The sequence below is a fragment of the Pimephales promelas genome, chromosome 4 (genome assembly GCF_988280905.1).
Source record: "Pimephales promelas chromosome 4, fPimPro1.hap1.1, whole genome shotgun sequence".
Classification (NCBI taxonomy): Eukaryota; Metazoa; Chordata; class Actinopteri; order Cypriniformes; family Leuciscidae; genus Pimephales; species Pimephales promelas.
Genome location: NC_142772.1, coordinates 27,608,460 through 27,622,898, shown reverse-complemented (window position 1 = coordinate 27,622,898; position 14,439 = coordinate 27,608,460). Strand labels below are relative to the sequence as shown.

General features: G+C 38.9%; 1 protein-coding gene across 1 annotated transcript in view; it reads right to left on the bottom strand.

Annotated features, from left to right (window-relative positions):
- The window catches only part of rasgef1ba (RasGEF domain family, member 1Ba), a 76,098-nt gene that overhangs the window by 50,438 nt on the left and 11,221 nt on the right, over nucleotides 1–14,439 (bottom strand). The window contains exon 2 of the mRNA XM_089130209.1: nucleotides 10,597–10,644. Coding sequence (XP_088986335.1) covers nucleotides 10,597–10,644 — 48 coding nt within the window. The remainder of the gene's footprint in view (nucleotides 1–10,596; nucleotides 10,645–14,439) is intronic.

Sequence of the window (14,439 nt, the reverse complement as noted above, 5' to 3'; positions counted from 1 at the left end):
AAGGCCATACACAGCTGACCTGTTAGACAAAACATGGCGGTCTCTGTGACAGCACAACTCACTGCTGGTCTGAAGAAGATCGACCAAAGCCCTCCACCTGGCAAGTTTAAGGTCTGGTGCTACCAGTTCACCCTGTTTCATCGCCTCATGTGGCTCTTAAAGCTGTGTGACAAGGAACAAGGAACTGTATTTGGAAGGAAGACCTTAAGACTTCCACTAAAAACCATATTCTTGGGCTATAAACTGGAGAAGGCGAGACTGCAGTTCGACCAAAAAAATTCACCTGATCCTACCGAGAGCCAAAGTCAGGAGTCATTCGTTAAATTCAGAACAAGAAGAAGATGGGACGCATCACAGGCATTAGAGCAGGCCATAACCCGGCTGAAACATCAGGAGTTAGTAGGGGCAGTGGAATATGGCACGTTAGGTTTTGGATGGCGAACACCACCCAAGCCATGGTCCAAAGCCTCAAGGGAGGAAAGGAAACAGCTTGTGATTTCGGAAGTCAGAAGGGGGGAAGAGGAGGGCTACAAGGTCAGTACAAGGCAGTAACCCAATCTCAGCAATGCAGATGGACCTGGGAGGCTGTCACCGACAGGTCCATCACGTGTTCTGATCTATGGAAATTGTCCTAAGCAAGGCTATGCTTCTTGATCAGAGCCACATATGACACTCTCCCAAGCCCCCAAAATCTGCACCACTGGTACGAAAATGAGCCCTGCCGGCTTTGCGGCCACCAATGTCCCAGCCTCCAGCACATCCTCTCTTACTGCAAGACTGCATTGACCGAGGTGCGCTACGGATGGCGTCACGACAGAGTCTTGCAAAAGCCATTGAAGCACGAAGGCTCGAAGAGAACCGTGCCTGCCCATCAACATCACACCTGCCCATCCAGTTTGTTAGACATGGGGGAGAGGCACTTAGTGGCACAGTAACAGAGGTACTTGCTGACACCTGGAAGGGAGTGGGCCCTCACAGCTGAACTGGATCGCCAGTTGAAGTTCCCTCAGGAGAGTCCTCAAAGAGCTGGCAGAAGAGGCAGAGCAAGGGAGCTTTTGGGTCTGGCTCCGTAGAAAGGACCAGGCTTGGGGGAAAGACGGATCCTAAGGCTGGCTGCAGGGGGCATTCCGGGGTTAAAGGAGCGAAACATCAGTGAAGGGTGGCTCCTGACTGACGACTCTGAAGCCGGACCAAAGGCACTGGCGGAAGTGTGTCAGGCAGGAATGCCTTGCAGGTGGTCTCACCTGTGCTTACAAATATCATTAATCTGAATTAATAACTGCTGTAAAGATTTGTGGTTTTAAGTTCATAATATCTAGTGTATGAATGTTAAAAAAGAGTCATATTGCAAAGTGTTAACAAATGCATGTAGGTACTAACTTCAGGCCAACTTGGCTCTTAATGCTTAGAGGACTTGGCTTTAACACATTGTGTTTGCTTCAACAACTGCCAAGCATGTCCGGGGCTGCTCTAAGGCAAGATTCAAGTTTTCCGGTAATCTTCATAATCTTCAACCATGCACACAACACAGTCTGAAGGGCAGAACGGGAACCTGGCATCCTCATGTGCCAGAAACCAGACATTTCACACTCAGTTTGCTCATTGGAACATCAGTCCCTGGCACTGAAGGGGCCAAACCGTGTCTACTGAGATTTCTGCTTTAATGGAAACACTGGGGGGAATCCATGCTGCTGCCACAGGTGCATCAGACCCATCTAATCACACAGATGATTGCGTTTTCTGTCACAGTGCTTGTGTGTGAAAAACAGATGCTCACCTACATGTTATCTCAGGAAATTGCATTCCCTATAATTCAAGAATTAACTCTGAAAATATAGTGACAAACAAGACAAACATCATGAGATCATCCCCCTTCAACTGCCAATTAAAGAGTCAAAACAGAAATTCAACTCATCAGGTTGATTATTTTTTTTATAAGGCACAACTATGAGCCAATGCATGAAACAGTTGGTGGCCGCTTGTGTGCGTTTTAAATAAATTCTTGATGTGATTGCTTTTAACAATGTGAACCTTGAGCAAACTTAGTGGGCTGAAGTGGAATTTACTGTATACAATGCTAATGGAATAGTAAAAAGGGGTAAAAGGTCAAAGAGAGATTTCTCAACTGAATGGATCTCCAGTTGTTTAGACTTTAGACAGACAGATCTGAATCAATGCTCTGCATTGACTTATAAATCTCTGTCTGGGTGCAGACAGCTGAAGGATGTCTGGCAGGTCAAGCTGAAATGTTGTGTCTCTTCTGGAATTCAAACCTCATTTAGCAATGCAATTGTGCCACTCAAACTGAAGATGTTTCCAAAACCATGCGAGTAGAGGATAGGCTAAGTGCTAGGGCCTGGTGTTTAAAGCAGAAACAGGCCCATTTAAAGGTGCACTTTAGTATTTCTACAATGGCATCGGTAAGAAAATATTCGGGTATTCTGTAGGCATAATGCAAGACTACAAAGAACGCCCACTTACAATGGCCACGTGAAATGATGGGATTACAAGTTACACCCAACTATCAACCACACCATCTGTGAAACCCTAAAAACTGGAGAGACACAACTTATAAATCATGACACACTTGTCTGTGATCACTGATCATGACAAAGCTTATATTATCTACATTATTGCTAATTTTATTGTTTTTAATCCTGTAATTGTGGACAAATGTGGGCACAGAGGACTCAGGTGTGATCCTAATTTTTTTATTTTTTTATTTAATTATTTATTCTAAATGTTATCTTTATATAAAGTCTTCGATAAAGTTGTCTATCAATTTATGGTACTTTATTGTTTTTAATTAAAGTCCCCCTGTGGTGAAAATCTAGTTTTTAATGTTGTTTGCTTATGTGGTGTTTTCAATATGCTTTAAGACAAACCGTGTGCAAAAGTATTTTCTCGTAGCCCTCAAACCGTATTCACTTTATAGCCCTTTTAATCCTGTAATTGTGGACAAATGTGGGCACAGAGGACTCGGTGTAAACCGAGCTTTAGCTATCTTTCTCTGTCTTTGAAAAAATGAAAGCTCAGTCTGGCTGATCTTGACAGTGTTGTAGTACTCGAGACTCGGACTCGTCTCGGACTCGGTCTCGAGACCATATTTTAATGGTCTTGGTCTTGTCATGGACTCGTGTGCATTTGGACTCGGAATTGACTCGTGCTCTAACATTTTTTTTTTTTAGGACTCGGACTTATTCCCGAGTCCACTCGAGTTCAATTCAAAATATTTTTCATGATTATTAATGTATGTTAATAAAATATTTCTTTAAATTGATTGACACTCCCAGTGATTGGTGATTTTCTAGTGCAAAACTGCGCATGACAAATTGCAATAAAATTACTTTTAACACCACCTACTATGTGACCTTTTTACCCTAAACTGATAATATTTTTTAAACTCTAAGTAAATTCAGTAAAATAAAAAAGGATTTCTCTAAGTAAATAAAAGTAAATTAGGTAATCAACCCTCACTGGTCTCGGTCTCGACTCGGACTCGACCGTCTCTGGTCTCGGACTCGACTCGGACTCGACTCTCTCTGGTCTCGGTCTCGAGTGAGGTGGTCTCGACTACAACACTGGATCTTGAATCTCCTCCAGGAAACATTATAAAATAACAAAATAACCCCATTTCAGGGGACCTTTAAAACTGCATTGAAAACCAAAATCACGGTTTGAAATCGCTGGTGTCTCATGTTTTCTGATGTCACAAATTACCTTATTCCCAATGACGTCAACATATGTGATTGTCAATGAATGGATCTCTGAACTGGTGCGTGAGTGGAGGCGTGGCTAATTAGCATATTCATAGAACAGTGTATATTAGATTAGGCAAGGGTGTAGAGTTATATTCAAGCTATTTTAAGACATGAAGAAATTTATTTTTTTTAAACGTTTAAATATGTCATTTTGGTGATCAAAGGTAAGTGTTAATGGTTACAATTATTGACTATAGGGGGACTTTAACAAAATATGATTGTATATAAATTTTACTTAGTCATCATATAGCCTATGAAACTTGAGTAGATGGAGTAGTTTAAAGTTCCTTTTGCTTCAAACCCTGCCTCCGATTCATAACACCTAATAAATAGCTGGATTCTCCCATACACGATGCTAAAAATGACCGCTCTCTCTCTTCTAAAGAGCTGTGTTTTTGAAGTAAAATAAATAAGTTCAGCTGCTTACTGTAACACAGTATGACCTGTGTGATGAGGTCAGTTGTGTTTATGTTGGGTGAAGGTGAACTCAAACTCCCACTTTAGAACAGCTGCTATCTAAAACACAAAAGGTGTGAGCGTGTGTCTGTCAGCAGCAACTTAGATTTTTTATATTTTTTTTCATAATGCAAAACTTGTGTACCCTTATCCAAGATATACAAATTCAAAATTAAAAAATAAAGACAAATATAAAGCGTAGTTCTGGAATCCCACTTCAAGTTATATCTTATATGAGCATAACATTTCAGCTGTATCAGAGACACAGAACATAACTCATTTACATTAACAAAGTCTTAACATATTAAGATATTTCTGATTAAATCTGAGAGCTGGATCACTCCTCCATTGGCTTCTTAAGGGATCGAAACTGGCTGGCCCAAAAGTTATGAAAGACATGGTTAAAATAGTCTGAGTGACTACAGTGACTCAATCATACTGTAAGTTTATCAAGCAGCGAGAATACTTTTTGTGTGCAAAAAACAAAAATAACGACCTTATTCAACTATTCATGTCCTTCTCTGTAGGCCTTGAGATTTCATGTAGTGAAACTCTGCAATAAAATACACTTTAAAAGTTCAAATATAAAAGTCAATTCTAATAATAGTTAGACTATTTTACACTTTATTTATTTTTTTAAACAAACAAACAAAAAAGATTTATTTCAAAACATTACCTTTTAAAAGTTTGGGGTCAGTAGAGGTTTTTATTGGATTTATTTAGATGTGTACAATAATTGATAACAATTTTAAATAAGTTAACAAAAAATTGTATTTTAATTAACAATGTTAACAATTTTGATTCATTAAGTAAAGTAGATTATACTCGTGAAAATGTTTTATTAAATTGAATGTGTCATTAAACTGTTGAAGACATACAACTAAGACTGACTGGACCCAACATGTGTTATGTTCAATACAATTTGGACTTAGCCTAGGAAAAAACCCAGACAACTTCCAGTAAATTTAGATTTGCTCTGAAAGTTAGTCTGGAAATGGGCTTGAATGAGCTCTTTGCCAATCCGTCGAAATCGAGGCACCAATCAGAAATGTTGGGGCGGGCTTTACACGATGACGACAACGCTGGGATTTTGAAGCAGATTTTGTAGGCTATATTACAAAAATGGACGCCGCTGTCGGACATCACTAGTTCGAATCAGCTATCGCGTCTGTTTTAAGCGGTTTGAACTTTTCTCTTTTTTTAAAAAAAAAACGAGCAAAGAACAACACTCGGAGATGTTTCGCATACGTCATCTCCTTCATTGCTCTGATTGGTTTTAGGTCTATCCGAGACGTTCGTTGGTGATGCTCCTCAGGGAATGATTTATCTATGACGCTTTGCCAGACCATAACTCAGTTACAACTGAGAATGGTTTTAACCAGGCTAATTTGGACTAATAATAATTAATAATTTGTTACATTTATATGCTTTTCTGGGTACTCAAAGCGCTTTACATGAAAGGGGGAATCTCCTCAACCCACCACCAATGTGCAGCACCTGGATGATGTGATGACAGCCATATTGCCAGAACGCCAAACACACACTCACCAGCTTATTGGTGGAGAGGAGACAGAGTGATGAAACCAATCAGTATATGGAGATGATTAGGAGGCCATGATGGACAGAGGCCAAGGGGCAAATTTGGCCAGGATGTCGGGGTTACACCCCTACTCTTCAAAGGACATCCTGAGATTTTTAAGGACCACATTGTCAGGACCTCAGCTTAACTCTTTTGGCGCTTTTCCACTATACAGAACCAGCTCGACTCGACTCGCCTTTGTTTAGTTTTCTACTGTGTAAAAGTTGTACCTGTACCTGCTTCCGGGTACTTTTTTTTGTATCGGGCGAGGTTCTGAGTGAGCCGGACTAAAATGTGACGTGAAAACAATCCCGACTGCTGATTGGTCAGAGAGAATCGTCACCATTCACTGCGTCATCACTGCACGCGCCAGACGGAGTATCCAGAATATCCCCACCATTTTTAAATAGTTTGGCCAGAGATAGTTACTAAACTTACTACTATTATAATAGCAACTCGGAAGAATAAGCCGTGGTCAAACGAGGAGGATCAGACTTTCCTTTGTTTGGTTGCCAAAGAGAGGATCCAGTGAGAGCTTGATAGGGCAACGAGGAACGAAAGGCGTCGCTATGACGACCGGATACTATTTGTGGCGGTACTGCCTGCAATGGAAAACGGAATCTTATCTCGAAAAGCGAGCAAAGGCGAGCCGAGTCGAGTCGAGCTGGTTCTGGTAATGGAAAAGCGCCATTTGACAGTATAGTGTCCCCGTCACTTTGGGGCATTAGGACCCACATAGATCCCCTACTGGCTTCACTAACACCTCTTCCAGCAGGAACCTGGTTTTCTCATGAGGTCTCCCATTCAGGTACTAACCTGGCTCAGCCCTGTTTAGCTTCAGTGGGGAACCAGTCTTGGGCTACAGGGTGATATGGCTGCTGACGATAACACATTTTATGTGGGCTTGTAATCACAATTAAAGCCCAAAAAAGAGGTAAATTTGCACGAGTACTCTGAGTCTTATAAGCCACTTGACATACATTCCTGCAAGTACATTTTTTAAGATCATAATTAGTTCCAGTCCAACACATACACAGTAAGATGTATTGTAAGGTGTCAGGGAAGACAGGGGATCTCACATGGGTAAGTTACCACAGGTTGCTGTAATAATCTTAGCTCTGACCACAGCACTAGAGATCTAATGAATGCAGCAGGAGCTCTGTGCAAGCTTATTAAGCTGGCCACCCCATTCTTAATCAGCTGGAGCAGAGATCCGTGCGTGAAACAGCACAACTGCATGTGGTGGCATAATGAGGGTCTGTTAAATCCTCATGCTCTTGTGACATGAAAAAGGAGAAAATCAATAGTTTTCCTGTTGTTAGCATCTCCGCATAGCATGTTTATGTAGAGCGCAGGCCTGATTTATGTGGTCAAGCAGACAAGACGGGTCAATGCGGTTACCATTGTTCAGCAACCTTTGGTAGTGATGTATAGTTTTTTGTGCATGCTGTCATTTTTATGTATTAAAGGGATAGTTCACTTTAAAATTAATTTTTGACATATTTTAGCTTACCTCAAGGGCATCCAAGATGTAGGTGTCTTTGTTTCCGCAGTATTTTCAATTTTTATATTTTTAAGTCAAACCGTTCTTGTCTGTCATTCATATAATGGAAATATATGGGGTCCTCCTCAAAGAGCATGCACAGAGAAGTCCAAATTAAACATGATTTAATGACTCGTAAATGTAAGTACACTTTGATGGCCTAAGACACGAAACGAGCATTTTGTGTGAGAAAACGAACAGTATTTATATCGTCTTTATAGCTCTTGTAAACACAGCCACGTCCAAGTGATTCGAGGGCGCGGGCGCTTCGGTCTATATAAATACTATATAAATACTGTTCGCTTTCTCACAAAAACGGCTTGCTTCGTGTCTTAGGCCATCAATGTGTACTTACATTTATGAGTCATTAAATCATGTTTAATTTGGACTTCTCTGTGCATGCTTTTTGAATACTGAATCACATTTCGTCCCATTGCGCAGTCACAAGATTTTTTTTTTGATGCACATCGAGGAAAATGATTCAGTGTTTCCATCATATTTTGTTCACATGTTTACTAATCAGATAAAACATTATTCTCCCTCAATTGAGCACATAAATTTTTTATGTGCATTTTTAAAATGTATTTATTTTTTATTATATATATATATTTATATTAGAATTGTATTTATTTGTATGCGATATTCAAAAATGTGCATAAAAATAAGTAGATAAGAAACAACTAGTGTCACTAGAAAAACAAGTGATTTATACACTTCTTTGAGGTCATGTTTCATAATACAGTATTACAGTATATCATAATACAGTATTATTTTTGAACTGGATTTTTTTCTCACCCAGTTTTTTGAAGAGGCACAGCTTCCATTGCATCCGCAGAGGAAACAACCCTTCTATAGCTGAGTGCAACGTATTATCATTTAGATGTGAGCTGAACACATCTGGCGTGACCTATAGATAATCCACTTACTGTATATTAATATAAAGAAAAGAGATTTTATCAATCAAATCCCAGAGATTGAAGCGTGTGCTTTATCCTTTCATCTTCACAGCTGCAAATCATGAATCTTTTCCCATTTTTTCCCATTAAAGAATCCTGGTTTCCACAAAAAAGATTAAGCAACACAACTGTTATCAACAATGATAATAAGAAATGTTTGCACCAAAAATTTCTGAAGGATTATGCGACACTGAAGACTGGAGTAATGATACTGAAAATTCAGCTCTGCCATCACTGGAATAAATTATGTTTTCAAATATATTCAAATAGAAAACAGTTGTTTTTAATCTGCAATAATATTTGACAGTATTGCTATTTTACTGTATTTTGGATCAAATAAATGCAGCATTGGTGAGCATAAGAGACTTCTTTCAAAAACATCACTGATCCCAAACTGCCCATTCGGTATGTCCCTACATATTTAATATATTTTCATCATTTGTGTTCTCCCGTAACTAACGTGAAGTCATCACAAAGTAAAGATTTATGCTGATATTTTCCAAACCCCCATTTTGAGATCTTACTTTTTTTGTAATCTAACTTCATGGTCCTGTCAAAACATAAAATATGCAGGTATTAAAATAAAACTTTTTTTTCTTGATAAGTGAAAAATATGTTTTGACCATACATGCAAACCCTCCACTGGTACAAAAAAGGAGTGAGCTCATAAAGGAAAGGGTGCAACCAAAAACACAAGCACAGTCCAAGGAGCCTTTTGATATCAAAGAAAACCACACAATGAAACACGAGACCCAATTTTCATGCTGGTCTCATACACTCATCTCAGGGCCATCTCTGGTCTCATACACTCATCTCAGTCTTAATTTCAGTGAAAACAAAATCTTTTTATTTCTGTAAACGTCAGATTTCACTGGTTCCAACTGTAGTTCTCACTGCATAAATAAATACCCCTTCATGTCACTTTTTAATGAAGTGTTTTTATTACAATTTGGCTCTTACACAAAAGCTTTTGTAACACTATCCATTCTCCACAATCCCATCAACACTGTCTTTCTGAACTCAGCTGCTTGTCTCAAAAAAAAAAAAAAAATGGCATCAAATGCTTAGTATCAAAGAGTCAGATAAACCCAGTCGACCTTGGGTGCGGCTGAGCCTGGGCACGACTGCCTTGAGAACAAGTGGAGCACATGCTGACAAAAAGTGAACCCGAATTTCGGAAGATGAAAGTCATGTTTAAGCATTCCTAGACGCACTCTTCAGAAGGACCGTGACTGTCTATGCGTGCAAGGATCAAAGCCTCGCCTCCAGTGCCGAGTTGATGGCGGAGTATATGGAGTGTGGGGGCTATCGAGGTCCCTGTGTTAATGGGGACTGGGAAGAGCTTTGGGCTTTGATGGAGAGCTTGTGCCTGATCCCCATCACTACTGCATTGTCTGAAGGGCAGGGACAGTGGATCAGGCTACAGTCTTGCTATATGGAGTGCTTTGGTGTCATGCTGTTCATACAGGTGTAAAAAAGACCTTCTTCTTCATTAGACAGGTGATGTCATGAGACTGACTGATGTGAGAAGAGATTAGATGTTCCTTTCATACAAAACCAATTCATTTTCTCTGTATTAAAATACTCTTATTTCAGCCTGAAGTTTGTTTCACCCCAAAATGGAAATATGTCATTTACTTACCCTCATGTCATTCCAAAACCACAACACTTTTGTTCATATTCAAAATACAAATGAAGATATATATATACGGTATATATATATATATATATATATATATATATATATATATTTAAATATCAGCTCATCATTTTGGTTTTGGAACTACATGAGGGCGAGTAAATGCCTAAATTTTTTTTTTTTACTAGAAAGTAGAAATCAATCATTCATAGCTTGATTTCTCAAAAGATTGTGCATCGCTAATAATTGTACATGAAAAATATATATTTCATGTAGATTATATGTACACATAAATTTGTTCTTACCCTCATTTTAATGACAGTATATTGCTCTGTTCAGGAGGGCAGAACTACCTCTTTATTTTAATTAATACATGTAACAGAAAACTGCCTGGATATGGTTTCTTATGAAAATGATGTATTGCCATAATTACAGCTAATATTAAACAGTATATAAGTTCGTAATACTATATTAAGTAATCAGGTGTGCGTTACAGTGTATATAAACTTATCTTTGGTATATTTATGGTCTGGCTGTCAAAAAGCAGTGATGGGAAAATATCATTGATATTTTCTGCCTCAGGGTAACTGCAGCTTAGCTCCAAAATCAATACTTCCTCTTCCATACAAGACATAACACAGGCAAACAAATGGAGAACATACCCGTTGTTTGGTGACATGCCTCAGTCCGATGTGTGGCTGACTCCTGCACTGTTGAGGAAGAAAAAATAGAATTTATTTTCTAGTACAAACACAGAGACCCATTTTTCTACAGCTTAAAAGTCTCTGATTTTTGCATTCTCACTCTCCAAATGTTTCAGAGAACTTAAGTGAATATAATCTGAACTGATATTTGTAGAAGGCAGTATTATAAACTGCACGACAGTTGTGAACACAAATCAAACATGGCAACCACACAAAGGTCATTTGATCAGAAAACAGTATAGAACTTGACAACACAGTTTTCCAGGAGAATTCAACTTGATCAACTTGGACATGATTCAACAGGATACGGATCAGGTAAATAATAATTTGTGTCAGCACTCAGCAGCTTTTTAAACTCCTTAACTAAATGGTTTCTGCATCATATCCAGAAATTTGAGGATAAGAGGAGGGACAGTGAACGAGGAGGGCTAATTTTAGAAAACAGGAAGTCCATGTCATTACAAGTGAGAATAAAAAACACCATTTTATAATTTTTATCTAAAAATAAAAAATAAATGCCATATTTTTGAATACTATTATTTGAGACCTAATGTAAAAAGAACAATAAATATATGGGTTTTTTTATGTTATATGATGTGTTTTTATGTTCCTAGAGGCTTGACTACACTACACGACAAACAGGGTCGGCGCTAATGGGGGGTATTAGGGGGCATTAGAGGGCCATGGGTTGGTTTCCATCCACTGCGCAAAATTATTAAAACATGATTGCAGAAGCCAATGGCCCCCCTTAGAAATATAAATGATTTCAAATATAATTGCCCCCTGGCTTTGACAACAAATCTGAACACTTGGCACTTGTCAACTTTGTAAATAATTACAGAGAAAATCTGAGCATCATAAACTAAACGACTGATTAGATTGGATTGATTTTTATTTAAAAGGGACCATGTGCAATTAATAACATAAATGTAAACATTTGATGCATTACACCAGAGTTAGCCTTATAGGCTAATTTACATCTGCAGTCCCCCGGCACAAATAAATACAGATACATACAACACAGATTAAAATATCAACATTATTCAAGAATATGTGGCATATCAAACATAAAACATCAAACATTCTTCAAGAGCATATAACATGTACTTAATGACCTCACTGACACGCACACACACGCACTCACACACTAAAATCACAACATACAACGATATGTCCACCCACAACCCCTTCTCAACCCTATAATAAAGAGGTAAATGTGACTGAAAAATAATATTACCCAATAATAAATTAGTGGATACATTGCTGTGAAAATTTTAAATGTTTTTTTTATATTATCTTTAAAGTGCCCAAACAAATCACATGTTTTTATATTGTCTGGAATTATATTCCATTGTATTGCAGCTTCGATAGCAAAGGCTGCCTGCCCAAATGCTGAATAGCGAAAGGGTACAGTACAGCTATATACGGAAACTATTCTAGTGGTCCGCACAGAGCCACGGTAACAGATATACTCACGCAAACATGTGGGGGCCAGACCTTTTAAAATTTTATAAACTGTGCATAAATTTGAGAATAATCTAATTTATTGACTGAGGATCACACATTGCCAGTCTCTAGTCATTCCAAACACCACAAACTCACACAGAAACTTGTGTGGTGAAACCTGCATGCCGCATTTCAAACATGACGTTTAAAGGCCAACAAGCTTGGATTTTCTTTCCAAAGGCAAGGTTCATAAACAGTCTGCAGTCCTTTACTTCACCAGCTGCATCAACACACACAAAAATACCTTAACTGACTCAAATCATGATGCCTCCTCACAAAATCAAAAATGAACCTCATATACTCTCTCTTACATGCACTCACACAAGCCACTCTAACAACCTAACTCAATGAGCGTCTAAACCTAAGATTTGAACACTGACCTGAACCAGAAACCACCACTCTCCATGGGACAAAGCAATTAACTGTTGATTTTGCGACTCTAGAGTAAATGTATTCAGCTGATGTAGACAAAACATGGTGCCTGGGGTAACAACACCTGCTCCAACCCATTAAAGATGATGGACCTTTTCACAATAATAGGTAAATATAAAATGAAAAAGAAACCATATCGATTCAAATCAATACAATAGCACAGAAAACTGCTGCTCATGTAAATTCATCAGTAATCTTCTTAATATCTAAGAGCAAAACATGCACAAATCATGAGAGAGGACAGACAATTGCAAACAGAAACCATGTCGCATAAGAGTTCTTCATTATGAGGGAGCCCGGTTGCCTAGTTACCACGGCAGCCTGCTCGGAGAAAGTTTTTGGGCTGGTCACAATACATCGTGGCTCTGCTGCCTGAGGGGTTAAACGCCTCCTCCAGTCTAAGTGATGCATCTGAGTGCTTGTGTGTGTGTGGGAGGTAAGTTTATGACAGAAGAAACAGAGCGCTCTCCAGGTCTACAGTTGCCCAGAGGGACCAGTTACACAAAATGCTTAGATGGTCTCCCTCAAGTTTGGCCGGGGACAAACTTAACGACTGTAAGGCCGATTGTGAACGTATTTTGATACTTATGGCTGATCATGTCTAAAAATCTGCTCCAGTCGTTGGAAACGTAGGGTGTGTAATGTGTTCAGTTCAGAGTCTTAGAATGTTTCAGCGAGTCGTTAAGTCAAGTGAACTTAAGTGTGTCCCCGGCATTAGCCATCGCATTTTCTTTCTCTAAAAACTTTATATAACGTTATATAAAAGACTGGAAAAAGCAGGTTAAATTGTTCCAATTCAATCTAATGACAATTTTACACTTCAAATGTGTATGCACTATGTATTTACAGTTAGATCAGTGTGACTTAGGCTATTTTAACAATGTATTTTCTCACTTTCTGGGCTGGCAAGTTTCAAAGAAGCGTATGGAGGAGTGAGACTCAGATTTAATCAGAAATATCTTAATTTGTGTCCCGATGATTAACAAAAGTCTTAAGGGGTTGGAATAACATGAGGGTGAGTAATTACAGCCCATTCTCACCCCAAGGCGTCACTTAACTGACGCCTTGGGAAGCATTTGGACATGCTTCAATATCTGACGCTTTAGGCGCCCTTTAGCGTCAGTTAGATGACGCCCTAGGATCGCGTGTACCCTACCCCCACCCCACACCTAAACCTAACCGCGTCCTCTAACTGACGCTTTCCTTTAGCGTCAGTTAGATGACGCCGTAGGATCGCGTCATGTAAGTGACGCTAAAGGGCGCCTAAAACGTCAAATATTGAAGCATGGTCAAAGGTGACGCCTTGGGGTGAGAATGCGTTGGTAATTACTGACAGAATATTTGTTTTCGGGTGAACTAACCCTTTAAGCCTTTATTTCAAATACATCTGTGCAGTGTGAATTGGTTTTAATGCTATTATTTGAGGTGTATCTGTTAGTGGGTTTAGTATTTGTTTCAGTGTTATGTAGGCAGGGTTTGCACTGAACTGGGTTGAATGAAGAATCCGTAAGGATCTCTGTTTGTTTGATGCTCTGTGTAGGCCATGTTGACCAATCCAAATCGCTTTGATTCAACTTTTTGAACAATCTTTTTTTTTTAAGTAATACTTCACTTGTACTGTAACAGTGATTTAATTTTGTTTACAGCAATTCAAAACTCTGACAAGTAGCTCTGACAATTAAGACCAACAACAACAAAAACTTTACTTTAAAACTTTTCTCAGTCTTGCAATGTTCATGCACCTTTTTATAGAAGCTGTGCTTTAGGTATTCAAAACAGCTGATAACCCATGAACAACAGCCTCTCAAGGACATGGATGCCAACTAGTCCATGATCTTACATTTCTGGTCAAAGGAGAGGAGA